The sequence below is a fragment of the Propithecus coquereli genome, unplaced genomic scaffold (genome assembly GCF_000956105.1).
Source record: "Propithecus coquereli isolate 6110/MARCELLA unplaced genomic scaffold, Pcoq_1.0 Scaffold155, whole genome shotgun sequence".
Lineage (NCBI taxonomy): Eukaryota > Metazoa > Chordata > Mammalia > Primates > Indriidae > Propithecus > Propithecus coquereli.
The window spans coordinates 651,552-679,397 of record NW_012139969.1 but is presented as its reverse complement, the minus strand read 5'-3'; the positions used below and the strand labels follow the sequence as shown (position 1 = coordinate 679,397).

Below are 27,846 nucleotides of genomic sequence, written 5' to 3'. Positions count from 1 at the left end.
CCCGGCCCCAGCTAATTTTTGTATTTTTTGTAGAGAGGGGGTCTTGCTCTTCCTCAGGCTGGTCTTGAACTCCTGGCCTCAAGCAGTCCTCCCACCTCAGCCTCCCAGAGTGCTAGGATTATAGATGATGTGAGCCACCACTCCTGGCTGCATTATCTATTTAGTGTACAGTTAGCTTCATTTGTTTTTGTTTTAGAGTTTGCTTTTCTTTCTGGGTTAAGTTTTTGAATATGTAAGTCATTACATGTACAAAAGTACATGAACTTACCCAAGGAAACGTTTCTGCTTATCCTAGCCCTTCCATCATGTAAGTGACTATTTCATTAATTTTTGATTTATTCTTGCTGTGTTTCTTTTGCAAAAATAAGCAAATTCATGTGCGTATTCTCCTTTTTACTTCTGGGTTCAAGTAATCCTCTCGTCTCAACTTCCTGAGTAGCTGGGACTACAGGCATGCTACCACCGTGCCTGGCTAGTTTTTAAAATTTTTTATAGAGACAGGATCTCATTATGTCGCCCAGCCTGATCTTGAACTCCTGGCCTCAAGTGATCCTCCTGCCTCAGCCTCCCAAAGTGCTGGGATTTCAGGTGTGAGCCGCAGCACCTGGCTCACCTTCTTTCTTACATAACGGGTAGTATACTATTTATACTCTTCTGTACTTTGCTTTTTTACTTAGTATATCCTGGAAATCATTCCATAGCAGTTCTTGGAGCTCATCCTCATTCTTTTTCACATGTATATAATACTCCATTGTATCATGTACCTGGTATATGCAAATAGTTGCATTTAGGTTGCTTTCATCATTGTGCTATTGCAAATAGTGTCAAGTTGAATAACGCGTGTTATTTCTTATTTGTGGGTAAACAGCTAGAAGTAAGATTGTTGGATCAAAAGGAAATTATTTTTTAATTCTATCTCCCCCCCCTTTTTTTAATACAAAGGGTAATATACAGACTGTTCTACATCTTGCTTTTTTCAACTACTAGTGATCGTGGAGATTTTTCTATATCAGTAGAGAGCCTCTTCCTCTTTTCAACAGCTGCAGAGCGTTTTTAAAAATAGCTGTGGAACAGTCCATTGTATGACTGTACCATTTACTAATCAGCCCCTATTGATAGACATGTAGATTGTTTCCAATCCTTTGTTATTATAAACTGCTACAATTAATGCACCTGTGCAGGAGTATCATTTCATGAAAATGTCTATTATGCCTTTTTCCTTTTTGTGCTAGATTTTACTAGGTCTTTATATCTGCATTTGATCTCATGTCACAATAGGGCCACAAAAGATTGTAATTGTCCAAACTTTTAATTGGATCCAGAGGAATCTGACTGGAACGATAGGAGAAATTTTTTTTTTTAAAGCAAACTTTTCACTGAAGTGTAACACACAAGAAAGTGCCCAGGCCGGGCGCGGTGGCTCACGCCTGTAATCCTAGCACTCTGGGAGGCCGAGGTGGGAGGATTGTTTGAGCTCAGGAGTTCGAGACCAGCCTGAGCAAGAGCGAGACCCCGTCTCTACTATAAATAGAAAGAAATTAGCCAAACAACTAAAAATATATAGAAAAAATTAGCCGGGCACAGTTGCGTGTGCCTGAAGTCTCAGCTACTCTGGAGGCTGAGGCAGGAGGATGGCTTGAGCCCAGGAGTTTGAGGTTGCTGTGAGCTTTGATGACGCAATAGCACTCTAGCCCGGGCAACAGAGTGAGACTCTATAAAAAAAAAAAAAAAAAAAGTGCACAAACAGTAACTGTATGCTTGACGAATTTTCACAAAGTCCACGTGTCTGTGTAACCAGCATCCCAGGCCGGTCTCGTGCCCCAGTCACCCTCTCGAGGGCGATACTATGCTGACTTCTAACACCAGAGATTAGTTTTGCCTGTTTTAAAACTTCGGGGAAATCCCTGCCCACTTTTCACATGTTGCGCTGCCTCAGCGCTTGGTCGGGGGCCACCTTGTGTTCTGATTCTACGTGGGTCCGCCACAGTCACCGTTTTCCAAAGCGGTTGCTCATCGGCCTCCTGGGCCGTGACTCCCGACGATTCCTCAAGGTCCGCGTCAGCCTCCCGGGGGCGCCCGCGTGTGCGGCGCACTGTGCTCCGCCTGCCTCGGGCCGGCCCGGGCCTCCCCTGGACCCGGCCCACGGGGCGCCTCCACTCGGCGTGAGGCGGCCTGCGTCCCCGCTCCGCAACCCAGCTCCAGGCCCCTTCAGACCGGCCCCCTGCGGGTCAGCAGCCTGCGCAGCGCGCCGTCCGCTGCTCTGGCCACAGCGGCGTGAAGCGTGAGGCTCAGCGCGACGCTGTCCCTCTGCCCCGAGGCTGCCTTGCGGGCTCCTCTTCAGGCCTCGTGTCTGCACTTAGCGCTTACTTTTAACTGCCCCGGTTCTCCAGTCAGGTAGTCACTTCGTACAGACAGCGTGTGTTCCCACGGCTGCGCTTGCCTTGGGGCGATTCACTGCGGAGGTTATGGGCTTCTCGCGGGGAGGGCAGGGCACGTCGGTCTCGCTCGCGCTCTGTCCCAGCGCCCGCACATGATAAGTCCTGGTAAGCGAGCGAACGACTGAGGCCAAAAGGCAGGAGGGAGGGGGCTCAGCCTGTGTTCACAGTCAAGGAATAGAATTTCCTCTTGTCCCTCGGGCTTTCCCTGCATGAGGTCCCCTCCCAGGTTCCGTTCCTACCCTTGAATGGGGTTTTCTGAGGATGCACTTTGTGCGTTGGGGCAAAGGGCGAGAGTGGTGAGAAGGATGTAGCTGGTGGAAGGGTGCCTCTGGGAGGTGGGGAGCTGCCTCCACTGGGGGCGTCGCACCGTGGGAACGTGGGTCCTGGCCCAGGGAGCTTACAGCCCAGCAGGGCAGAGAGAGGGACTGGGTTGGGCGGGGCCCCCGTCCTCATCCTTCTCTGGCTTTTCTTTCCTCCCCAGATCAGGACAAAGAGGCGTGGGCAGGCCGCTGGACCAGCTGGTGCCACCATGGCAGGTAAGGGGAAGGGCGGGCCATGTGGGCAGGGCACGAAAGTGAGCATAGGGTGTACCTCCCCTAGTCTTCGGAAGGCAGCTTCTTTCTGACCCATTGTCCCAAGGTTTCCCCCTCCTCAGGCCTGTCTGTCTGAGAACCCCAACAGGACCCTGTCTAGCCCTGTCAGATCTCCAACCCTGGGGACCAAAGATTGAGCATCTTGATGTCCTCATCTTACCATCCGACTGATTGGCAGCATGGGTGTCTCTGCCCCTTCCCCTCTGTCACCATTGTTTCCTAATACGCTGAAACCTTTTCTGTCCAGTTTCTAAAGCTCAGACATACAGAATGCCACAGCTGGACTTTAGGGACCATCCAGCCCAGCCCCCACCCCACTGGATAAACTGAGGTCTGGAGAGGGGCAATGACTTGCCCAAGAGCATGAGTGTGGGCGTGGAGGCCGGAACCCATGTCTCTGGACTCTCACCCATCCACTTCCTCTGCTGAGGAGGGTGCCTCACTCTGAGGGACAGTATTTATTGCTCGTTACTCTTCTGAGTGACATTGTTTCAGGGGCTTTGGTTACTTGGGGATTGTCATGGCAGACCCGGGGAAGTAGGGATGGCTGGTGGGGATAGCAAAGTGGCCAGTGGCCACAGGGGCCGAGGAGGCAGTCCAGGCAGAGTAAGGATGGGCGTATTGGATCGGCGGGGGCGGGGACGTTTGAGGTGATGCCATGTGATGTGCCTCACCCACAGAGAAAGTGAACAACTTCCCACCACTGCCCAAATTCATCCCGCTGAAGCCATGTTTCTACCAAGACTTTGAGGCAGACATCCCTCCCCAGCATCTCACCATGACCAAGCGCCTCTACTACCTCTGGATGTGTGAGTACTGTGGGGATGGGGGTGGCCAGGGCAGGTGGAGCAGGGAGGTAAGACTGGTGGGTGCCACAGGCCGAGCTGTCCTTCCGCCCCACTCTAACGTCTGCATGGACCAGTAAGCCTTTCCCCGCTAGGCTCCCAGCAGGCTCTTCCCATGGGCCAACTCCCCAGCTGGGCCTCAGTTTCCCTTGGCCCCACGACCTAGGCCTCTCCTTTCTTCCCTTCCCCTCCATCTCCCATTCACAGAGCACCTGGATGGGGCCCGCTTTGCAGTGTGATTCCTGTTTTCTCACTTCCCCTTCCCCTTCCCACTGGGGCAGTTCTCCAGGGAACCTCTGGTAACTGTCAGGACCTCAGGATTCTTGACTTGGAGAGGAGTCCTTCCCTGAAAACCTCATTTTTATTGCTTTCTCTGAAAGACTGCTCAAAGAGAAGAGCATTCATCTGGGAGTAGGGTGATATGAGATCGAGTTTGTCTGGTCACTACTTCTGGAGCAGCAGGTTCCTGATCTGCAGGAAGGTAGTATTGAGCGATTGCTGTGGTTCCGTGCAGCTCTGCGTTACGTGGCCTGTACTTCTAAGAGTCTAGTATTCTAGACTTCTAATGTTCTAAAGTTTTGATGTTGAGAGTTTAAAGGCCCTCTTTTTGGTAATCTGTGGCAGGTTGGTGGGAAAGGTGTCATCTTAGGGGGGATGGGACTTGGCTATGCTGAGGCCGGCCAGAAGGTATCTCTTAGGCATGTGAAAGCAGGGCAGGCTGGCTGTCCTGTGCTGGGTACAAGCCCCAGGCAATGTGACACTGGCAATGTGACCTCAGTCAGGGTCTGCCATGTGTGATGTTGCTTTGAGTCAGGCCTACACTTAGCTGCTCACCTGGGCAGGTGGTTGTGTGCACCAGGAAGGTGGTAAAGCAAGCTGTCTTTGCAGCGGGTGCTTGATGGCACGGTAAGAAGACGATGGGAGAAGACAGACTCAATTTCAAGTCCTGGCTTGGCCTTTGGGTTAGTGGATCTCTCACCGTATAACCTGAGAAAGGGGGGAATAGGGTAGTAGGTAGTAGGGGGATAGGGTGTAGGTAGGTCTGCAGATGTTGGGAAGAAAATGAGGAGGCTACTTTTGATGGTTTCCACATTTATTTATTTATTTAGTTAGTTAGTTATTGAGACGGAGTCTCACTCTGTTGCCCAGGCTAGAGTGTCATGGCGTCAGCCTAGCTCACAGCAACCTCAAACTCCTGGGCTCAAGCGATCCTCCTGCCTCAGCCTCCCAAGTAGCTGAGACTGCAGGCGTGTACCACCACACCCAGCTAATTTTTTCTATTTTTAGTTGCCTGGCTAATCTTTTTGCTATTTTTTAGTAGAGATGGGGTCTTGCTCTTGCTGGTCTCGAACAACTGACCTTAAGCGATCCACCCGCCTTGGCCTCCCAGAGTGCTAGGATTACAGGCGTGAGCCACTATGCCCAGCTTGGCTTCCATTTTTTTCCATCAAATATGTTGTAGGAGTGGGGGTGGGAGCTTTAGGGAGGGTGGGCTCAGAATGAGAACATGTTTGTGGATAGAGGGTGAGGACACTCTCCAAAGAGACCTGGCCCCTAAGATTTCTGGGCCACGCACAGGGCCCATTTGAGGTTGGTGGCCTTGAATTTATAGTCCTCCCAGGCTTTCTTGTGGTGTCCCTTTTTTCTTAGTGCCATTCAGCTCATGTACAGATGGAGTTATGTTCATACAGGGTGAGTATGACCCGAGGACAGCGTAGGGGAGGGAAGAAGAAAATGAGTGTAATTAGTTATGGGATCTAAGCTGGACGAAAACAGGAGTGAAGACACAGAGTGGCCGAGTCAGTGGGTGTCTGTTACAGAGAGGTAGCCAAATAATTTCAGCAAGGGCATGAGAGCAAGGGAGGTGGAGAGAGGTGGGACTGAGGAGAGAAGTGTTAGCCAGTATAACAATGGGCTAGTGCCTTTTCTATGTAAAGAGCAAGTAAAACCAGTAAGAACACCAAGGTTCCAAGAAATGTTGGGGCAGTGAACAGGAATGGAGGAAATATAGCTGAAACGCACAAGAAGAAACGCCCACCCTCACTACGAGGGGCCCTGAGATGGTGTACCTGCACAGGTGACAGGGTTGCCAGGCCAGGCCAGACTTGGGGAACACTCCCCCTGACCCTGGGCTCTGGGAGCTCCGCTCCTGGGAAGATCTCATCCAGAAGCTGGATTTAAGGTCTATAAATATCTCCCTAAGTCCTTACTAGGTGCCCACTGGGTGCTTTACTCCCAAGGAAATGTATATAATCCTTGAGATGCTTAGGGGCTCTGCTCAGAAGACGGGCCCACGGATGCTGGCTATTTGAGGCCAAGACTGAACCCTCCTTCCTCTGTTGATTCAGCGGTCTTTGTGGATTTAGCCTAGTGTTCAAGGAAGGGAGTGCCCTGATGTGAGAAGACCTGGGTGTGTGTGTTAGTGCCAGTACCAGTTCTCTTATCTGTAAAATGAGGAGTTTTTGACACCACCCTGCTGGCGGTGTCTCAGTGATGCTGTGATTTCTAGATGCAGCTAGATGATGGGACAGAAAAGGGGGAGCCTGGGTCCCATTCTAGGGAAGCTTCTAATGTTGTTGATGGGCTGGGACCTGTATTTGGGAAACCATGAGAGCAGCCCATGAGAGCAACCCTCTGTAGAAGGTCAGAGGGATGGGAAATGAAAGGTTGCAGTATCGGAGGAACGCTTCTTGGAGCAGATGACATGTTAGTTGTCTAAGAAATAGATTAAATAAAAATAGATCCCAGACACTGATGCCTGCCCCATTTAAGTGCAGGGCAGATGGTACAATGGCTTGAAGAGATGTTTCTTTTTTTTTTTAAAATAGAGACAGAGTCTCGTTATGTTGCCCAGGCTGGAGTGCAGTGGCTATACACAGGCATGATCATAGCGCACTATGCCTCAAACTCCTGGCCTCAAGCAATCCTCCTGCCTCAGCCTTCCAAAGCACTGGGATTACAGACATGAGCCACCATGCTCTGCCTTATAAGGAAAAGAGCATTTCTACCACCCTGAGGCTTTAATCCCTTAAAGGGGGCTTGCTGGGCAGAAGCTCTGCTCCCTGGAGACTCTTGGCTCTCTGGATTTCTCAGATCCTTAGGAGGGGGTATGGGGAGGGGGCTGGTCAGAGCTCCCAGCTTTCTTTCTTACAGCCTGTACTCCTTCTCCTTCTGTGTGTGTCTTGTGTGTCTCTGTGTATGCATTGATATGCACTGTGGGTCTTCTGTATGGGTGTGAATCTATAAATGTGGCTTGCGTTTGTATGTATATATCCATATTTGTTTGCATCTCTCTGTGCTTGTCTGATTATGGATCTGTGTTGACCATGTCTGGGTGCTCGTGTGTCTCTGTACGGGCCTGGGTGTCTGTCTCCGTGTGCATGTGTTCCTGGGCCTGCAGTGAACAGCGTCACGCTGGCCGTGAACCTGGTGGGCTGTCTCGCGTGGCTGATCGGAGGCGGGGGAGCCACCAACTTTGGCCTCGCCTTTCTCTGGCTCATCCTCTTCACACCCTGCTCCTACGTCTGCTGGTTTCGGCCCATTTACAAAGCCTTCAAGTAAGTGGTTGGTGCTGACCCTAGCTCCTAGCCCCGTCTCTGCCCATCTCCCCTGTCTCTTCTCTACTCCTTTCCCACTTTTTTTTTTTTTGCCATCCCCCAAACTCACTTTCCTTTGTTCACCTTTGGCTCAGACCACCAGGTGGGGCTTGGGCTTTCTGGGGGCTCCAGGCTGAGGTGAGAGGGTAGGAGTCAGAACCTTCCTCTTAGTTCCTTCCCTCCTCACGCTACCCTTGGGTAGGGGCAATACAGAGAACAGGCCTATTTTTCTCTTCTCCCATCACCATCCCCAGGAAACTGCATGTTGAATTTTGCCTATGGGGCCACCTGTCTTGGTGGAGCTGCCCATCCATGTACCAGTGGGGCTAGCTGATTTGGTGACAAGGAGACCATCTATCCATGTGCCAATGGAACCAGCCATCCATGTATCACTAACACTATTCATGTGCCAATGCAGTCATCTAACTCTGTGCCAAAGGGACACCCAGTCATGTATCAGTGGGGCTAGCTGTCTTGGTGCCAGTGGGTGTCCACCTAGTGCCAAATGGGGTTTTCGATCTTTGTGCCAATGGGACTATTCATCCATGTACCGACAAGGCTATCTGTCTTGGTGCCTGTAGAGTATTCATCTCAATGCTAATGGGACCTTGAATCTCTTTGGAATTGAGCCATCCATCTAAGTGCCAGTTAGCTTCTATTTTGGTGTCAATAGGGTGTCCATTCTAGTGGCAATGGGATTCCATCTCTGAACCCATGGGGCCATCCATCCACGTACCAGTAGCACTAGCTGTCTTGGTCCCCATGTGGCTGACCATCCCCTTGACAGTAGGACTGTTTATTCCTGCCACAATGGAGCCATCTATTAATATGCCAGTAGGGCCAGCCTCCCATGTACCAAAGGGTGGTCCATTCACGAGGAGATCCCTCCCTGTGTAATGTTGCACACACAGGCCTAAAATGTGCAACCTTGCAAAGATCTGTGGATAAACACTGGCCTATGCTGACCTCTCCATTAAGGCTGTTAAGGGTCTTCTGTCCACTTCGCACTTACTTAAACTTGGAAGGGCGTGGGGACCTTGAAGGTAGGGAAACCCTGGCCCTCTGCCCGGGTGACGGGAGCCATCTCCTCTGCTGCAGGACCGACAGCTCCTTCAGCTTCATGGCATTCTTCTTCACCTTCATGGCCCAGATGGTCATCAGCATCATCCAGGCCGTGGGCATCCCGGGCTGGGGCGTCTGGTAAGAGGCAGGGGTCTGGCCTGGGGCTGGTAGGGGTGGCACCTTGAGCGTGTCCTGCGTTTACCTCTGTGTGCCATGCTCCCTAGCCCGTGGGGCACTGGGTGGTTATTGGGAGAGTGAAGGGTTCAGGAGAGAGTAGTAGCACAGCCATAGCATCAGAGGGGAAGGAGAACCTGGCCGTGGTTTCTGAGGGGCTGAGGGGTGTCAAGCATCGTGGGAAAACCCAGGAGAAGGAAGCCTTAGTCTGAGGGACATGTCTGAGCCACGGGCCAGGGTCTTCCTGGGCCACTGACACGGGGTCAGTAAGATGGTCCCTCTGAATCCAGTGATATGGTTCCTCCCTGTGGCACTGAGGTAGTCCCTTGCTCCAGTGGGGTGGCCCCTGGGTACCCCTCATCCTGCCCACAGCCCCACCGCCGGCCTCTTCCCACAGCGGCTGGATTGCCACCATTTCCTTCTTCGGAACGAACATTGGCTCAGCAGTGGTGATGCTCATTCCCACCGTCATGTTCACGGTCGTGGCCATCTTTTCCTTCATCGCCCTCAGCATGGTACGTGGTCCCCTCAAGGGAGAGAGTGTGGCTTTGGGAGGGGGCTGTGATCGGAAACAACCCCTCCTCCAAGTTACAAGAGGGTCCAGAGGTCTTTCTTCCAAGGGTCTCACTCTGGAATTGCCTGCCGGACTTTCCTACACAGGCGTGGAGGGGCAGGGAGGACTATGTTTTTACAAATGGTCCTATCTACTTCTTGGATGGGCTGCCCCTTCCCTTTGATTAACCCTTCTTCATGCTCCTCTTCCTACAGGTTCATAAATTTTACCGGGGCAGTGGGGGGAGTTTCAGCAAAGCTCAGGAGGAGTGGACCACGGGGGCATGGAAGAATCCGCACGTGCAGCAGGCGGCCCAGAATGCAGCCATGGGGGCGGCCCAGGGTGCCATGAATCAACCGCAGACTCAGTATTCTGCCACTCCCAACTACACATACTCCAATGAGATGTGAACCAGCCAAGCCTACCAGGAGGCAGGGCTGAGGCCATTGGGACAGGGGGCTCAAGCCACATCGTATGTTGTGGTGACCAAGCAGGGTTCCCCCTTCCCTTTTCTCCTTCTCCCCCACTTTGTATAAAGAATCAGAGTTATATATGTATATATGTATATGTCTGTCCCCTGCTCCCCACCTTTTGGATTCTGCTTTTGGCACTCCAAGAGCTGTGGGCTGCACGTGGAGCTGTCCTGTGCGGTAGTAGCTGTCCGTGTCCCCTCATGAAATAGTGTGCAGTGGAGGTCTTTTGTTGTGGTGCTAGATGTATGTTTAGAACTAAACCAGCCCTCCACCCCCACCTGCCCCTTCTGACCCTGGCCCAGGGACCGCTCGTGGGGTAGAGGAGGCATAGCAGAAAGCCTGGCCCCTCCCTAGGGTCATGAGCTGACACTGTTTCTACTTTTGGTCTTCCTGAGAAGCAACAGTATTTAGCACTCATGGTAGTGGCAGGTGGAAGGGTGAGGACAGGCAGGGGAACTCCCCTTGCTCCTTCTGATCCATCCAGGTCTCCCCTCCCTCAGCCTCCGCCTCCCTCATCTCTTCCCTGCTGTCAGAGTCCCTGTGCTGTCTTCCCTTGCCCAGGGTCTGTCTTTCTCTTTCCCATGTGGCTTTTGTTTTCCCTAAGGCTGAGTATCTCCGTTGTATCTGCTCCTGAGACTGAGCCCAGATTCCTAAATCTGATCTGATTCCCAGATCCAGGAAGCTGACAGGGGAGCTGAGCCTTAGCCCTGATGTGGGAGGGGAACACAGCTGGAGAGGCAGAGCCCACCTGCCTCCTTGACTCCCAGGGAATGGAAATGCAGGGTTGGTCTCCTTGGCTCTGAGAGCTTGGCCTGCAGAGGCAGGCTCCTCTTTTCTCTCCCCTGTCTTCTCCTCCTCCTCTTCCCAGAGGCCCCTGGAGCCCCTCTGAATGTGGCCCTCTGCCTCCTCCCCATACCCCGGCTGCTGTGGCTTGATTCTCCTACCCTGACCCCACCATGTACCAGGTGGCTTCTGCCATGGTGGATGGCAGATTCCACTGCCTTCCCCGAGGAGCTGGGTCGTGTCCGGCAATTGTCAGGTATAAAGGTGCAGCTGGAGCAGAGGGCATTTCAGTAATTATTGGTCCCCAGGGAAGGTCTGGTTAGCCCCAGCCCACTGGGGCATCTAGGTGTCTCTGAGTGATCACTGGATTCCTGGGAGCGGTGGCTGCTCTGTTTGGGTCTGGTAGGAGGGTCAGGGCTTGGAGGCCTAGGCCTGGAGGGAAGGTCAGAAGAGAAGGCTGGTGGGGCCCAGTGGGAGGGGAGCATGCCTCCCCAACCCTGGCTTGCTCTTGGTCACAGGGCACTTCTGGGCACTTGAACTCAGGGCCCAGGAGGAAGCACAGGCCCAGTCCTAGCTGTAAGCACAATGGCCTAAATAGGGTTTCAGGTTAGGCAGGGTGGGAGGGGAGGCTCTCTAGCTTTAGTTTAGTTTTTTTTTTTTTTCCCCTAAATCAAGAAAACTTGCTCCCCTCTGCCCACAGACCTTGGTTCTTGGCCCTTCCTCACCCTGTCGGAACCTCCTTGCCTTTTCAGGAAAGTGATTTCAAGTTCATTGGGCTGTTCTGTTCCAAGCAGTGTGAGAACACTGCTGGTAGAGGCCCCGGCTCTGTCTGAGGCCTGGAGTGGAGTGGATTCTCATCCAAGGAGCAGAACTGCCCATTCCCACCTTCTCTGCTCCCAACAGAAGCCTGCCTGGGCTATTTGGACAAAAACCAAACCCTGCTTGGCTGCTCTGCGCTGACTCCAGCTTGGAACCTAACACCTGGGCTTCCAGGCCACCCTGAGCTTTGAGCTCCAGGTACTTCGTTGCCCTATAAGGGGAGCCAGGGGCTTCTCTTTCCTAATGGTCCCTTAGGCTTGGGCCACAGAGTATAATTGCCTCTCTGCTCTCTCATTTTCTTTCTGGAAAGCAGTTGTCACAGTCCCTGGCACCTGAAAAGAGACCCTGGGTCTAGGCTTTTCCTCCCCTTCCCTCTCCCCTACTTCAGACCTCTGGCTCCCTTTCCTTTAGTCTCTCTGGTAGCTCCAGGGAGTCTGTGTCCAGCTGCGAGCCTAGCATCCATCACCTGTTGGGTGTCACCTTCAATTGATTTCCTATGCTACCTGCCTCTCCTCTTTCCTGGCTCAGACCTATATAGTCACATCCTGACTCTACCGTCCGGAAAGCCTGTTACCCGTGTGTGGCCCAGGTTTGTTCAGGCCCTGGGATGCTGCATCTCCAGGCAACTATGCACTTTCCTGGGGAAGGAACTAGTGTGAGAAGTGGGGACTGGGCACAGATTCAGCTCTGTGGGATGGTCTGGCGTGGGGGTGGGGTAGAGGAGGGCCCAGGCCAGTTCTGGGGATTCTCAGGTCTGCGGCCAGCCATGACCTGCTTTGGCAGTCTCCGCGTGCCCACTGCTCCTCGTTATTTCTGGGAGACGGATCATCCCCCAGTTGGCAGTTGACCTGCCTGAGCCAATGTGTCTGTTTGTGGTAACTGAGTGAACCATAATAAAGGGAACATTTGGCCCTGTGTGGTCTGCTGTGTCACGTGTCTTCATGTGGGCCTGCATGGAACTCGCCGTGCGCGGGGGCATGAAGGTAGAGGGGCTGGGTGGGTCTGTGGCCTGTCATTCCCTGGGGCCAAAAGCCATGCCACTAACTGTGTGGCTTTCTCTGAGGCAGCCTAGAGTAGCCATTGAGATTGCCACCTGAGGCCTCCTGCTTTAGGAGGAAGTTGCAAGTTCCCTGAGGAGGATGTAGGAGTAGCTGGATCGGTGGGGAGGGATGGTTTGGGATGGTTTCTTGCGGCAAGGGCAAGGGTACAGCAAGGAGGCCCGCTCAGCTCTGGCCATGAGAGACCTGCAGCAGGTAGAGCTGCTCCAACCGGCACACAGGCTCCCGGGCCCGTGAATGCCGGAGAATGGAGAAGCAGGGGGATGTGCCCGCGTGCGTTCTCCCACCGCTTTCCCTGTGCCCTCCGCTTGGAATGCTGTTCCCGTCTTCTATCTAAACCCCTGCTCACCTCAAGATTCACTCAAGTGACTCCTTTGCGAGGGCTTTCCTGCCCGGAGTTGTTTAGTCCCCTGGGCTTCCTCATGGCGGACTTTATCCTGTGATTTTCTGTGACCCAGCTTGTCTCAAGACCAGGGATGAGTCTGATTTATCTCTGTATCCTGTGCATCTAAAACAGAAGAGGTAAATATTCAGTATTAAGTCCCCCTAGCGATGAGTAGTATATGTGTTGGGGATAAGGGTGAGGAGGTCAGATAGGCCAGGCCCTTCTAGCAAGAATCCCAGAAATACAAGTTTTCTCGGGGAAACACACCTCCCCGCCCTCCAGGGGACTACTCTCAGAAGGCAGAGAAGTGGACTACAACTCCCAGAAGGCCGCGCGACCACGTAGCCCGCCAGGTGCCCTCATGAGGCTGCGCGCCAGTCAGATTCAGCGGGAGGGGCGGCCGAAATACCGCGATATTTGGGGGCTGCCGCGAGACGCGCCTGGCGCTGGGTGAGCCGCTGAGGCGGGCGGTGATGCTGGGTCCTCGCGGCGGTCGGCTGGGGCGGCTGGAGGAGTTTTGGCTGCGAGCGTGGGTCTGCGGCGGTGTCTGTGTGTGTCCTGGCTTTTCCATCTGTGCCCGCGAAGCTCTGCTCGCAGGTGTGCGTGTGTGTGGGAGGCTGTGCGGTCTGTGGGACCTCACTTTCCTGTCGCAGGTGAGGCCGCCAGGAGCAGTAGGGACCCCTGAGCTGTGCCCACCCATCCCGACTTTGTGCTGCTCTGCGATTATTTGTCCAGTGCCACATGATCTAGTTTAAAAGGTGGCCGTCAGCTCCCCACACTTAACCTCTTAGCGTTCTCCCCTACCCCCTCCGAAATCATGAACCTGCTTCCAAAAAGGATTAGGGGCTGCTCAAAGTACAAACTATTTCAAAAGTTGGTAAAATAGAAAAAGGAAAACCATAGGATCTTGGAATTATTCCTAGGCCTGCCTAAAAGTGCTGCATGACATTCCAAAATTAGAGTGAGGCCAAATTTTGTCAGAAAAGAACTTCCTGCTGTCCTTTGCAGTATTTGGAGGCAGGTGCTAGATAATGGGCAGGAGAGAGTCTCAAGTTGGGCAAGTTGTGGGTGTCTTGGAGCTGGAGTTTTCCACATCTCTGCTAGTGTCTGGGAGGTAGTGACACTCGGCCACTACCTCTCTAGTAGCCTGTGTGTGTGTGTGTGTGTGTGTGTGTGTGTGTGTGTAATATATTGTTTCTCAGTATCCATGAGAGATTGGTTCCAGTATCCCCCACAGATATCAAAATCCACAGATGTTCAAATCCCTTATTTTAATATTAAATATCAAATGGCATAGTATTTGCATATAACCTAAGCACATCCTCCAGTATGCTTTAAATCATCTCTAGATTACTTATAATACCTAATACAATGTAAATGCTATCTAAATACTTACACTGTATTGTTTTTTATTTGTATTTTTATATTTTTGTAATTTTAATTTTATTTTTTCCACATGTTTTCAATCCATGGATGCTGAAACTGTGGATATGGAGGGCTGACTGTATATATCTCCCTGACGTGTGGCCCTGGTGTGGGGAGCCTAACTGGGATTCCAGGAGCAGCAGAGTCAAGCATGTCTGCCTCTGGTTTGAGAGAAGGGTGGTCTGTTAGGAGAATGCCAAGGCCTTGAGCTCTCCTCGAAGGGTTCCTAGCTTCTCCTAGGATCAAGGGAAGGGTCCCTGTGTCATGGGACTCCTTTTAATTTGTCTTGGGTTTTGGTGCACGTTATACTTTGGAGAGTTACAAGTTGTTCATTATTTCTGGGGCGGAGAGTAGAGTGTGTTGACTGGTAAGAGAGATGGGGCCAGAGCCAAAGCCTAGGCCATTAGAGAGGGTCTTTGATGCTCCAAATGGGTCCTGAGTCCCTGCCTACCCCCACCCACTTCCCTTGTTTGGTTCCGCTTTGTCGTAGGTAGTAGGCCCCAGTCCCTCATCTTTTCTGTGTTAGGCTGAGCTTATGCCCTGTTGGGTCTTGCCTTCCTTGCTCCTTCTTTAGCCCTGGTTCTATCCTGGCCCCACCTTTGCCCATTTTGTGACTGGCAGGTATTCCTGAAACCTCTGCTCTGAATTAAACTCATCAGAGAAGGAGACTTAGATTTCACAAGCCCAGGCTCTTTGCTCTGTCTGGCCCTGCCTTTCTACAGGACAGAGAAGCTGCCATTTTTCTTGCTGTCTCTTACCTGCGCGGCTGGTGCCCTGGGATCCTGAGGCTTTCAGCCCTGTAACCTGCCTGCTTGCTCTCTGCTTCTCAAGAGTTACTATGAGTCCAGCAGAACCCAGGCAGGTAAGGTACTCTACGGCTACCGGCTACCGTTGCTGTGTAAATAGAGTAACAGACTTGTTGGTTTGGAATTTGATCCTCTTTGAGAGAAAACAAAAGATGCCTGTCATTTATCACCCTCCTTGGAATTCTCAGGTTGATTGATTTGACCTTGCCTCCAAATGTTGGTTAAATGATCCAGTTTCACTTCCTCAGGTATCTCTCTCTTTCTCTCTCTCTCTCTCTCACTCTGGCTCTGGCTCTCGCTCTCGCTCTGCCACATGCACACATACTTGTACATACATACCCACCCTCTTTTCTAGAAAGGTAGGTAGGCTTTTGTCCTAAGCAAAGTTTGCTCAGCAGACTAAGTAGTGTATCTTGGGCTGTACTACCTGCTATAGGGAAGCAGTGTAAGTCACCAGTGTGAATTCCTGCCCCAAGCGTGGTTGATTTCTATAACCTGTTCCCTAGGAATGAGAGCAGCTTGATGGGAAAGAGGTTCAGGGCTGCAGAGATGAAATTCAGCTTTTGGTTTTGCAGGAATCTCTGTCCTAGCATCAGCTGGCTGGGGTGCACAGGGTCAGGGTCAGGGTTTGAGTTCTGGCAGGTAGGTCTCCCTGGAGAACCGGGAATGTGCCTCCATCACCTACTGATGATGTATTCTGGAAAGAAGCTGGCTGGAAGTACCTCTAGACCTTGCAGTTGCAAACAGGGCTCCCTAGTCCCTGGGATAGACTCAGTTCTCCAACTCTGGCCAAGCATGGCTCTGGCTGAGGCCCTGAAGTGGAGCAGAGATTGAGATTTCTGCTAAATGGAACTTTGGGGGATTTTGGCTCTAGGAAACCAGCCTGTGCTTAACTGCTATTGAGAAGGGTCTGCACCTCTGGGAGAAGTGGGATAATGGAGCCAAACATGACCTTCAGCTCACATGGGTGTGTGCTTAAGTGCTGAAGTCAAATCCTGGGCAGAGAGGCCCCAGGGAGCCAAGAGGCCTGTGAGTGAAAGGAGGCCCCTGTTGGTGCCCAGCCATGGATGTAGCCATTGCACGATTTACCAGTACTTCTCCCTTGGGGTCTGCCTGGGTTTCCCTCTCCCTACTGATCCTGTCCTTTTTGAGTGCATCTTCTAAGACCTTCTGTCTTGTACAGGGAGTCCCTTACCACTGTCTTTCATGCATTGGCTCAGAAGGTTTCTGCTGGAAGGAGCTTCAGAGATCCTGGTCCTACCTCTGCATTTTTCAGATGAAGAGACAGGTCCAGGGAGGGAATGACCCTGGACCAAGGTCATACACAAGGTCAGGAGCACAACCATGGACAGGGTCCAGGGCTTCTGATTCACAGGCCAGGCTTCTATCCCCTGCCTCACACTGCCTGGGGTACAATTTATTATTCATTCAGCAGATGTTCAGGACTGCTGTTCAGGACTGCCTGACAGTGGACTGGTCAGGACCGCCTGACCAGTTAGACCTGGTCACACGTTCAGGGAGCTTGCTGGTGGAGGGAGAGGCAAGGAACTGATGTACAAATTGAGTCAGTGATCACCAAAAAGGTACATCCCAGAGAAGGACCTATCTCAAATAATTTTAGGTGTGACTCCTGTCTCCTCAAACTCATCTGCAGATTCCTCTAAGGCAGCGGCCGCGTCTTCCTCAATTCATTTACCCAGTGCTTGCTGTAATCAGTCCTCAGTGACTGTCACTGATGACGTATGTTTTGCTGGCTCAGCCAGCCCGAGCGTAGGTTTTGGTGTGTCTACCAGCCATACTGTCATGAGCATGCACTTCTAGCAACATCTGAGAGCCAGAGGAAGAAACAAGCCAGCTGTCCTCATGGGCGGCCTACATCCCCTTTATGCTTCCCTCTCCCTGGGCTTTGATTTTCAGGGTGGTGCCCAGCCTTGTCTACAGGGACAGGGACAGAGAGGCAAATCTCAGCCTAGGGTTCCACCTCACAAGCATCTTTGGAACCTGTCCCCTTCTGCCACTTCCTTTGGTCAGTCAGCTTGGTGCAAAGCTCTTCTTGCCCCTCTGGTCTCTCCACCAGCAGGCCCCCTCCTGCACTGTCGCCAGCACCAGCACCGTCTTTCTGAAACCAAAACTTCTCTCTAGCCCTCCCACCCTTGACATTCTGGCCTCCACCTGATTTCCAGCCTTATCTCCTGGCCTTTTTCTGACCCACATCACCGTCGGTGCCGGGCCACTCCCCGCCTCCTGGATCCGGCAGCCTCCCACAGGACGCTTCCCCTTTGCGAGATTCTCCTTCCTCCCAGGTTATTTCTTCCTTCTCTGGAAAATTTACTTGTCCTTCAGGACTCAACCTGAATGTCATCTTTGCTGTGACAGTGTCACTTCCTGAGACAGTCACTCTGGGCCACCACAGCACCCCTGGTGCAGCCCTTCCTCACAGCACTTGCCACATTGCATTGTGACTGGCCCACGTGGGGAGGGTGTCTGACACTCTAATCAAACTGTGTCTCCCAGATGCTGGGACTATGGACCCCTCAGCAACCACAGCATCTGGCCTCGGCTAACACGTGATGCTCAGTACATCCTGGTCAAATGTGTGAATAAAGGCGGCCCCCCTTGTTCTGCTTTTAGATCCTAAATCCTGACAGAGCTTTATAGAGCCCAGGCCTGGCAGGCTCCCAGAAATTGAAGCCACCAGACCCCACATGGAACCACAGGCCTCATGTTCAGCTGCTGGACCTCTGATGGAGAGAAAATTCCATGTTCTTGTGGGCGTCACTGGGAGTGTTGCAGCCCTGAAGTTGCCTCTTCTGGTGTCACAGCTTTTGGACATCCCTGGGGTGAGTATCCTCACTGGACAGCATGGTAGCTTCTGGCACGAGAGAGCCGTTGCTCCCCGCGGTCAGCCTATTTCTCTGCAGTGCATGGAGTTTTCTTTTTCTTGTGTTTGTGGAGGTCCTCTGGGTGTGCTGGACTGTAGGGGATACAGGAGACAGAGACCGGTGCACAACATGACCAAGAGCCAGAGTAGGTAGTGTGGACAGAGGGTGTCTCCCAGGGGGGAGACTGGGAAAGGGTGTGTTGGTGAGTGGAAGGTTTGAGCTCCCATATGGTGACCCTGAGGTTCCAAGAGGTCCTGTGTGGGCGCAGGGCTGGCTGGAGAAATGTAGCAAGTTCTCAGTCCCCTTTGCCGCCTTGGGCTCCCTGTCCCTACTTCACTCCGTCTCGAACACTGGCTCTGTCCTTGTTAGGTCCCACGGTTGTCCCGTCAGCTCTGAAACCTCAGGGCTTCCCTGGGGCCCATAGCTCTGGTTTCAAATTTTTCTCCTTCAGGTGTTCAGAGACGCCCTATGGGCCATCACCGTGTGTTGGGCTTGGGGACTCTAGCCCCCTGTCCTTGGCCAGACTGCTTCAGCTTGGATCAGTTTTATATATGGGGGTTCTGGTGCAAAAGTTCAAAGCTTTAAACCATGTGAAATCTGAGTAGCCCCACTTCCTCATCTGGCCTCCAGGGCCCTTTGTTGGGCTGTCTCATCCCCTGCTGCCCCACCCTCCACCCCCTGCCTTGGTGGCTTTTGCTTGGCCGGGCTCCTGCCAGCCTGCTCTGCTCTCTCTGCTTCTCCGTCTGTCTTTTCTTTCTGCACAAGCCCTTCACTCAGAAGCCTTCCCTGCCTGCCCTAGCCCCTGTAGTTTTGCCCCTTCTTTTAAATTCGTTTTAAATTCGACAGCAAGTGTCACAGAGGGTGGTCCAGAGGACAAACCAAGCGAGCCGCACACGGAGAGTTGGAAAATCAAAGTTTATTCGCCAGTGGGCTCAAAGGAGTCTCATCACCAAATTCTGAGCCCCGTCTACCTGATTTTTCCCACTTTTATTAAGTTGGGGTGGTCCGAGGGGTGGGGTCTCAGGTGGCTAATGCGCCGCCAGGTAATAGGTTAGTTGATGCGCCAGGTAATAGGTTTCGTGTTATGCTGATACAGGTCTTCCGTGAGGGGTGGGGGTCTCAGCTGGCTGATGCACCATGTAATAGATGGGGGTTTTCCTTATCATTTCAATACAGAAGCACAGGTTGCTTAGACACTGCTCGCGTTGCTAGGTACTAGTTTTTGTGGGTCATTGTGAAGTTGCTGGGGCCCAGGCTGTGCTTTTTTCTTGCTTGCATCTGCCCAACACCTACCGTGGGGGTGACCCAGGCAGCTGGATCTGGCACGTTCAGCAGGGGGCGGTACTCACTCACAGATGACCACGTGGGGCCCGTGGCAGGGGCTGGGCTGGGAAGTATTTCACTTTTTTTACTTTCCACAGACTTCCACCTAGAAAGTCACCCCCCTCACCCCACTCCCAGGCTGGGATAAGTCGGGAGGCTGCCAGCCAGGGATGCCAGCCAGGCCAGGGTGGGGAGCGGGGAGAGTCTCGTGGCCGGGCTGCTCTGAGACAGGGCGCTGCGCTTTTGGAGCAGTGCTGCCCAGAACCACTGGGGGAGCTGGCCAGCTAGAGCTGCGAGGGTGGGAGGCCTGAAAAGAGTTGCAGCACTGAGAACCCTGCCCCCACCCCCTGGGGAGAGAGGGAGCCATGCGGTTTCCTTTTCCCACAGCCCCAGAGCAAGTGAGTTTCTGGACTGGGGGTGGGTGGGGGCATGGAGTCCTATCCCAGGAAACAGATGGGCAGCCTCAGAGCGGAGGGAAATGGCAACCCCGCCACTTCCTCCCAGCCCACGCAGCCAGTATTTATGGGAGTGTAAGGAAGGGGTTGCCTGGAACAGGGAGGCTCTCCAGCCCACCCCAGGCCTTTTAGCCTGGGCTCCCCGAGGGGACAGGCCATGTCTGGAACAGGACTTGGCTCTCCCTTCCTGGCTGGAGTGAGGCAGCCAGAGGGCACCGAACTCCGAGGGAGGGCTTCCCTAACTCTCAGCCACTTGGAGCCTGCCTTTCTCATTTTAAACTAGGGATGATTCTGCCAACAACTAGGCTCAGAGTTTGGCATGCTGAAGCACCCAGCAGCGTGTGTTTCCTGGCCTTCACCCGCGTCTTTCCCTGTGTTTCATGTCCTTTGGACCAGCCACGTGGTTTGGGGCAACCCCATGTGGGAAGAGCTCATGTGGGGGCCCTCTCCTTTCATCCTGTGGTAGATGGCTCACCTGGCCTGGCTTTGCTTGGGGGGGTCCTTGTGTGCTGTTGGTAAGCAAAGGTGATCCCTGGATTGCCTAGCGTTGTCCCCAGCTGGTGGCCTTTCCCCTGAGCACTCCCCTTCACCCCCTGATGGTGCTCGTCTCCCTGTCCCCCCACCCCCGTCACCCGCAGGAGCAATCTTGTCCCCTGGAGCAGTCACTTTCAGCTCTTTGCCGGCGGAGTTGTGGTTCGCATGCTCGAGACTTTCCCAAGCTCCTTTAGGTGCACCAGATTTTGACTGGCAAATGAGCAACTGGGTTGTGGGCTGCAGGGAGCCGGACAATTCCGCAGACCTGGCTCAACACTGCTCCTGATTCACCAGGACGTCCAGACATCCGGGGAGAGCCGCTGACTAGCAGGCAGCCAGACTGGGGAGACTGCGTGGGGTGGTGGGGAGAGGTAGATTTAGCCATGAGCTTCACACACCAGCAGCTGGGGAGAGTAGCCACCGGCATAGAGCCTTTATGTGTGGTGGGGAGCACAGGACCAGGGCAACCATCCTCGAGAGAGGCAGCTGAGCGTAGAGAATTTCTGAGGCTGGGATTCCGGGTAAGTCAGTTCTCTGTGGCCTCAGTTTTCTTACCTGTGCAGTGAAGGAGGGGCAGGTACTCCAGTGATCCATTTCCAGCGCCTCTTCTGGCACTGGTGTTAGAAGATTCTAGATGTGAGGGCAAAAAGGACTAGGACCAAAGGCAATTTGAGAGGTGGTCCTGGGGCCCAAGAGCTTCAGGGTGTCTGCAGGTGTCATGTAATCGGGGCAGCAGCTAGGTCTGGGTTGTCAGCCCAGTGAGTTTCTTTCCTTGGGTTGGCAGAAAAATGATTTCCCTCCACCCTTCTAGGTTCCTTGGCTGGGCCGTGGATTCAATTGACATATAAACAGATCAACAGGAGAAAAACCTTATTCGAGTATGTACCTAATGTACGAGAGTTCCTCACAATAAGAGACTCCAAGAGGGGTCAGATGTTTGGAGCCTGTACAGCATCCTGAGCTACAGAAAGGAATAGGGGCTTGGGGGTTCTGGGGGTGGTGGCCACACAAGTTACGGGAGGGTGAGGGGAGGAAATGTGTGGTGAATAAAGGTTGTCCTGTTATACAAAGTCATCAGGTCATAATAGCTGTGCGAGAGAGGGTTGGGTTGATCAATAGGTTAATCTTCCTTGCTTGGTAAGATTCCCTGGTAGGGATTCATGACAATTGAGATCTGTAGGCAGATAAGGGAAGTTCAGAAAAAGCCTTCCCTGCATCTGCTATTCCCCACTTGCCCTCAGTTTGAAATAATCAGCACACCAAAGTGGCACATTTTGGGGTGGCATTTCCGGAACTCCTCACCCATACCCTTCAAACTTGGGAGGAGAAGACATACCATTCTAGCTTTTGCCAGGGCTGGTGTCAGCATGACTGAGAGCTGGAAGGGGATTTGTAGAGGTCGAGAAAAACTCCCACTCGAGGTTCGCAGGCATTGGGCTAAGAGAAGGAATAGTTTCTAGAATGTGTCTCAGGACATCCAGCGCTGTCAAGGATGAGAGAAAGAGAGCCCTGCTCATATGCTGTATGAAATAAATTCTGATTTTCTGGAGTTTGACAATATTTGGAGAAATTAAAAATGTTCATAGCCCTTGATTTACCCATAGGATTAAATCCTGCGAGGTGTATTTACAAAAGTTCACCATATGTACAAGGATATTCATTGTAGTATTGTTTATAATTTCAAAGCAAAAGTGGAAACAAAATGTCCAGCAATAGAGTGTACTTATTGTACAGCCTCTCAGTGGGTTAGGAGACAGCGGTGCAGAAGACTGGGGTGGATCTCTCTGTGCTGGTGTGGGACTATGTTCAAGATATAAATGAAATAAGCAAGGTGCAGGAGCTAGCAAACCGTGCCCCTCAGGCCAAATCTGCCCGTTGCCTATTTTTGTATAACCTGCAGCGAAGAATGGTTTTCTATGGTTAAAAGAAGTCAAAAGAAAAATAATATTTTGTGACACATAAAAGTGATATGAAATTCAGATTTCAGCGTCCATAACATTTTATTGGAACACAGCCACCCCATTCATTTATGTATCGCCTGTGGCTGCATTTACACTACCATAGCGTTGAGTAGTTGCAGCAAAGCCTAAGGTATCATCTGGCCCTTTGCAGAGAAAATTTGCCGACCCCTGCTGTATAGTGTGATTCCTTTTGTATGTTCACATACCTGAGTTACTGTGAGCAGTTTTTTCCTCTGGAGGTGGTTGTCCTTGTGCAGGGGGTCAGGACAGGAATGGAGACTTGCATTTTTTATTTTGTTTCATTCTGTTCAGTCTTAATTTTTCAACTTATGTGTGCATTTTTTTTTAAGTCAGTGGGGGCTTTTGGTGGAGTATTATGGAATGTCCCTTGTAACTTTGTGCTTTGTGCTTTTTTGTTTGTTTGTTTGTTTTCAATGAGACACAAGGCCTGGTTTGAGGTTTTCCTTTTCTTCTGGGTGGGGGTTGCCTGCCTGCTCTTGTGGTCCTGCTGCGGAAGCTCTGCGGCCTTTGTTTGTGCGCCACTGTCTTGGCTGGCCCCTTCCTCCCCTGCCCGGCAGCCCTCTCGCCTGCTTCTCCACGGGGCGAGCTCTGTAGACCACTGGTCAGAGGGCGCTGCACCCAGGCCTTTCCCTCATACCTCAGAGCAGCACCTGCGGAGAGCCTCACAGACCTCCTTTCTGGTTTCGTCCTGAGAATTTTCTGGAGCTGGGGAAGGGCAAGGAAGGATTGGCGGGAGGGGCTGTTATGAGCGGACTACCAGCCCCTGCCGGAGGGCGATGAGAGAGTGTGGGGGGCGGAGGGAGAAGGGTCACAAAAGGGCTGGGATGGTACAGTAAACTGGATGAGCCCCTCGAGATCACGCGGTCCAAATGTCTCGTGGTTCATAGGGGAACCAGGGGCAGAGGAAGAGGGACTCACCCAAGACCTTCCACTGAGTGAGGTGGGAGAACTGGGGCTTGAGGCCAGGTTTCCTGAGTTCTGTTAGTGAGTGAACTTGAGGAGCTCAGATCTGGAGCTCATTCTCCCCTCAAGCTCACCAATCCTGTGAGGATGAGACTCCCCAGGAATCATGGACTCTGACCTCGGTCTGCCTTGCTTTTTTTTTTTGTTTGAGACAGAGTCTCGCTCTGTTGCCTGGGCTAGAGTGCCGTGGCATCAGCCTAGCTCACAGCAACCTCAAACTCCTGGGCTCAAGCCATCCTCCTGCCTCAGCCTCCCGAGTAGCTGGGACTACAGGTGTGCACCACCATCCCCAGCTAATTTTTTCTGTTTTTAGTTGCTCCGCTAATTTTCTTTTTCTAATTTTTCAGTAGAGACAGGGTCTTGCTCTTGCTCAGTGTGGTTTTGAACTCCTGACTTCAAGCGAGCTTGCCACCTTGGCCCCCAGAGAGCTAAGATCACAGGCGTGAGCCACCCGGCATGCCTTGCTTTATAGTAAGGGTTCTATGTACCCCACCTGCCTGTTGGACTGAGCCCTTGCTGAGGGCAGAGCTGCTACTCAGGGCCATCAGTGGGCTCAGTAAATGTTTGCTGAGCCATCAGGATGCCCATTCAGCTAACCGGGACTCCCTTGGGGATTTCTTAACGAGGCCACCTCCTCCATAGCTCCCCCACCTCATGTGCAAGCTGCACTGGCACCAAGAATCCTTTTTCCTAGAATGTACCTGCCACCCCCATGCTCAGGTTAGTGTTAGCTTCACCAGGCCCTGGACACAGATCTGGAGCATGCCAGTGTCAGCATGTTGGCCCAGTGTCAGGGTCCTCTGCTTTGTGTGCCTGAGCTGCAGAAGCTCTGGGTTCCTTGACTTGTCCCAAGTTAGGCCCATGGCTGCTCCTTTTTAGAATCCTCTCAGCCTCCTGTGGAGGCTTCATCACACGCCCGACTAGAAATGCCTGCTCTTCTTTAGCCCCTCGGCTGTGCGTTCCAGCAAGGTTCTCCGCCTTTACTTGAATATTCCAGAGCTGTGCTATCCAATATGATAGCACTCGCCACAGTCAAATTTAAATTATTTTTTTTTGAGAGAGGATCTCACTCTGTCACCCAGGCTAGAGTGCTGTGGCATCATCATAGCTTACAGCAGCCTCAAACTCCTGGGCTCAAGCGATCCACCTGCCTCAGCCTCCTGAGTAGCTGAGACTACAGGCATGTACCACCATGCCCGGCTGATTTGTTTTATTTTTTGTAGAATGGGATCTCGCTTTTGCTCAGGCTGGTCTGGAACTCCAGGCCTCAAACGATCCTCCCACCTCTGCCTCCCAAAGTGCTAGGATTATGGGTGTGAGCAACCATGCCTGGCCCAAATTTAAATTTAAATTAATTAGAATTAAATAAAACCAACAATTTAGTTCTTCAGTCACACCAATCCCACCTCAGGTGCTCATGGCCTCATGTGGCTAGTGACTACCATACTGTGCAGCACAGGTCGGACACATTTCCATCACTGCAGAGAGTTCTAGATAATGTTATAGAGTAGCTGTTCTCAACTGGGGTGATTTTGCCTCCCAGGGGACACTGAACAATGTCTGGAGATATTTTTAGTTGTCATAACTTAGGGGTGGTGGTGCTACTGGCTCATGGTTCTAGTGAGTAGAGGCCAGGGATGGGGTTGGAGGGAGAAACTCAGTGTGGCTGTAAAGTACTTTTCCACAGGTTCCTTTGATAGTCTACTCCAGAAGCAGCCCGGCCGGACTAGGGGCCTCAAGTGGACGTGGAGTTACCACCCCAAATTCTATTTCCACTTCTCCTCTCTGACTCTCCAAGGAGCCCTGGATTCCTGATTAGGATTCTTGATGTCTTTTTCAGTAGAGAAAAGTAAACCAGACTTGCCTACTGGTTTCAGGAAGGAATCTCTGTAAATCCTAGACAAAATGCATGCAGCTTAAAGCCTCAGTCATATTACACAAAGAGATTGGGGTTAAAAATATTACATATAGGCTGGGTGTGGTGGCCCACACCTTTAATCCCAATACTTCGGGAGGCTCAGGAGGGAGGATTAGTTGAGGCCAGGAGTTCAAGACCATCCTGGGCAACATAGTGAGACCCCCATCTCTACAAAAATAAAAAACATTAGCCAGGTGTGGTGGCATGTGCCTGTAGTCCCAGCTACTCGGGAGGCTGAGGCAGGAGGATTGCTTGAGCCCAGGAGTTTGAGGTTGCTGTGAGCTGTGATGATGCCACTGCATTCCAGCCTGGGTGACAGAGCAAAACCCTATCTCTCAAAAATAAAATTAGATATAAAAACTGTTCTCAGGCATCCCAGCACGGTTCCAAGCATAGAGCTGCCTTTCAGGAATTCTGTGGTGTATGGGAGACTCTCCTACCAAGACCCAAGAAGGTGTAAGAGAAAGCCAAGGAAAGTTCCTGCCCTCAGGGAGTTTCTGCCCTGCCAGGGCGCTTTGGCATTTGCTGGGAAAAAGTCAAGGTAAATGAGCAAATAGTCTGAATTATTTAGTATCGTAGAAGGTAACAACATGCTTTTTTCAAAAAATGTGTTCAGACCCAGGGCCTATTGGTGGGGTGAATGAAAATAAAAGAACAAAGCTCATAGGATTGATGGATCAGATCAGGTGACATCCCTCTAAAACCAGAAAAACTAGCCTGGACCTGCCAGACAGCACTGGGGTCAGGGTCACTGCCAAGGAGAGGCAGCTGCTTCAGTGGGCTCAGGGAAGGGGCATCAGGAAGGAACTGCCCATCACACACTCTTCACATTACTCCTTAGGTGAAGACCTTAGCCCCAGGAGGCTCCCTGACAGTGTGACTGTGTAACCTGGGAGGGAAGCCAGAGAGTGAATCTGCTGAGAGGCTGGGCAAAGAGCTCAGAGGGAAAACCTCAAGCAGGGCTATTGCCCAGGGTGGGAGGCCTAACAGGACCCCTGGTTGGGGCTCCCCAGGGACCATTGTGGGTAGGAGGCAGTATGAAGGCTCTGAGACCTTGAGGCAGGTGTAGGGAGAGAAGAAAGGGTCCAGCTGGGGAGGAGGAGGGAGCCCCTGAGCAGGGTGTTATCGATTTGGGCATGTTTCTGAAGGCTGGCACTGAGTGCAGTCCTCCACTCTGAGAACTGGCAGGTGGTGGAGCTGGGCAGAGTGTGGGCACTGAATCTTCAGGAGGCAGCTTTCCAAATGTCAGAATAGAGAGGGATGGACCCAGGGCGTTCTTCAGTAGCACATCGTCCAGGATGGCTGGGAATCTCTTAGACATGAAAGGTGGTGGTCCCACAGGGAAAAGAAGGCAGCATAGGAGCAGAGACTGACTCGGCCACCTACAAGCCCTCTGTTGGAGGCATTGGAGAAGAGGACATGTAACCAGAGATGAAGGGGAGTATGGTCCAGAGGCCACCAGAGCGAGCTGCAGCTGATGGTAAATCTCAGGCCGACCAGGAGAGCTACCACACATATTTGGAAGAAGAACAGTGAAACAGTGCCTGGTGCTGTAGGCCGGCAGTGTGACACTGGCAGGAGACAGGAAGAAGTGGGAGGGAGTCCTTGAGTCCCATTTTGTTTCATCTTTGCTTTTGAGCTTGCAGTGGTGGGAAGGACCTGAACCCAAGTTGGGTGATCCATCTCCTGACCTGGGCAAGGTCTGTACTTGGGTGCTGAGGTCCCAGGGTGGTGGCTGGTGACCTGTAGGAAGTGTGGGAAGCAACAGAGGGGCCAGGGGCTGGAGATGGCTAACGTCCATTTATCCACAAGGTGAAGGAGGTGGGCTCCACAGTTACTACAGATGGGCTTGCAAGTGTTGAGAAAAGCTGGATTGGGCTCACTCATCAGGAACAAAGCATACCAATTTTATTGTATGTTTTGGATATTAGACAAAGTATTTTTGGATTTAGGTGAGACCTTTGACGGAATCCTAGGACCTCTACCGGACCACCTGGGGATGTTATCAGCATGTTTATAACCAGTGGAAGACCCTACTTGGAAAGTGTTTGTTCTTGGTTCTTCCTCACCCCCTACCTCCCCCACCCCACCCCCAGCCTGTGGACCTTGTGGAAGATCTCCGCCCTTGACCTTGTCTGGTCATGGTTAGATTAGTGTCTCTGGGGGCTGCCGCTGGTGGTGCTGGCTGAGGGCAGGCCAGGAGGAACAGCAGGATTGAGCTCTCAGGAGCTCTTCATAGACTGAGCAAACAGTGGGCCAGTCTGGTAAGGGAGCATTTACCAGGCAAATGTGAGGGCCTGCACTGGGGACTGCTCAGATAGAAGTCCCTTGTGGCTTAGCAGCAGCATGGGTGAGAACTTTTTAAAGCTTTTGCTGATTGCAAACTCCATATACATCAGCAGGGGGATGTGGCTGCCAGAAGAGCTGATAGGGGCTCAGCCGTTGACGGACACTCAGGGATGTGATGCCCAGGTCTCGGTGAGCCTAACAGTGGGAACACTGCCTGGGACCCCGACAGGCAGAGTAAATGGCTCCCACCTTTGTGTTCTTCAGTTCTGAGAAATTTTGTTTTATTTCTTTCATGATTTTCTCCCTTCTGTCTTTCTGTTCTCTCTCTGGAACTCATGATTAGTCAGATTTTTGACCTCCTGGGTGGATCTGGTTTTCTCATCTTTTTTTCCTACTATGATCCATTTTATTTTTTTGTTCTATTTTCTGGGAGATTTATCCTAAACTCCTATTGAGTTTTTTATTTAAAGTAAACCAGACTTGCCTACTG

General features: G+C 52.1%; 2 protein-coding genes across 3 annotated transcripts in view; both read left to right on the top strand.

The window, feature by feature from the left end:
• The window catches only part of SCAMP5 (secretory carrier membrane protein 5), a 20,368-nt gene extending 10,426 nt beyond the window's left edge, over positions 1-9,942 (top strand). The window contains exons 2-7 of the mRNA XM_012640562.1: positions 2,920-2,974; positions 3,712-3,840; positions 7,277-7,433; positions 8,571-8,672; positions 9,106-9,223; positions 9,477-9,942. Of these exons, the coding sequence (XP_012496016.1) occupies positions 2,968-2,974; positions 3,712-3,840; positions 7,277-7,433; positions 8,571-8,672; positions 9,106-9,223; positions 9,477-9,671 (708 nt within the window). The 5' untranslated portion in view covers positions 2,920-2,967 and the 3' untranslated portion in view covers positions 9,672-9,942. The remainder of the gene's footprint in view (positions 1-2,919; positions 2,975-3,711; positions 3,841-7,276; positions 7,434-8,570; positions 8,673-9,105; positions 9,224-9,476) is intronic.
• Positions 9,943-13,329: 3,387 nt separating this feature from the next.
• The window catches only part of PPCDC (phosphopantothenoylcysteine decarboxylase), a 24,698-nt gene continuing 10,181 nt past the window's right edge, over positions 13,330-27,846 (top strand). The window contains exons 1-3 of one of the 2 annotated variants that reach the window (XM_012640570.1): positions 13,330-13,376; positions 14,927-15,066; positions 17,642-17,850. In XM_012640570.1, coding sequence (XP_012496024.1) covers positions 17,716-17,850 — 135 coding nt within the window. In that variant the 5' untranslated portion in view covers positions 13,330-13,376; positions 14,927-15,066; positions 17,642-17,715. Of the gene's footprint in view, positions 13,433-14,926; positions 15,067-17,641; positions 17,851-27,846 lie in introns of both variants that reach the window. The other variant, XM_012640571.1, reaches the window with a different exon arrangement.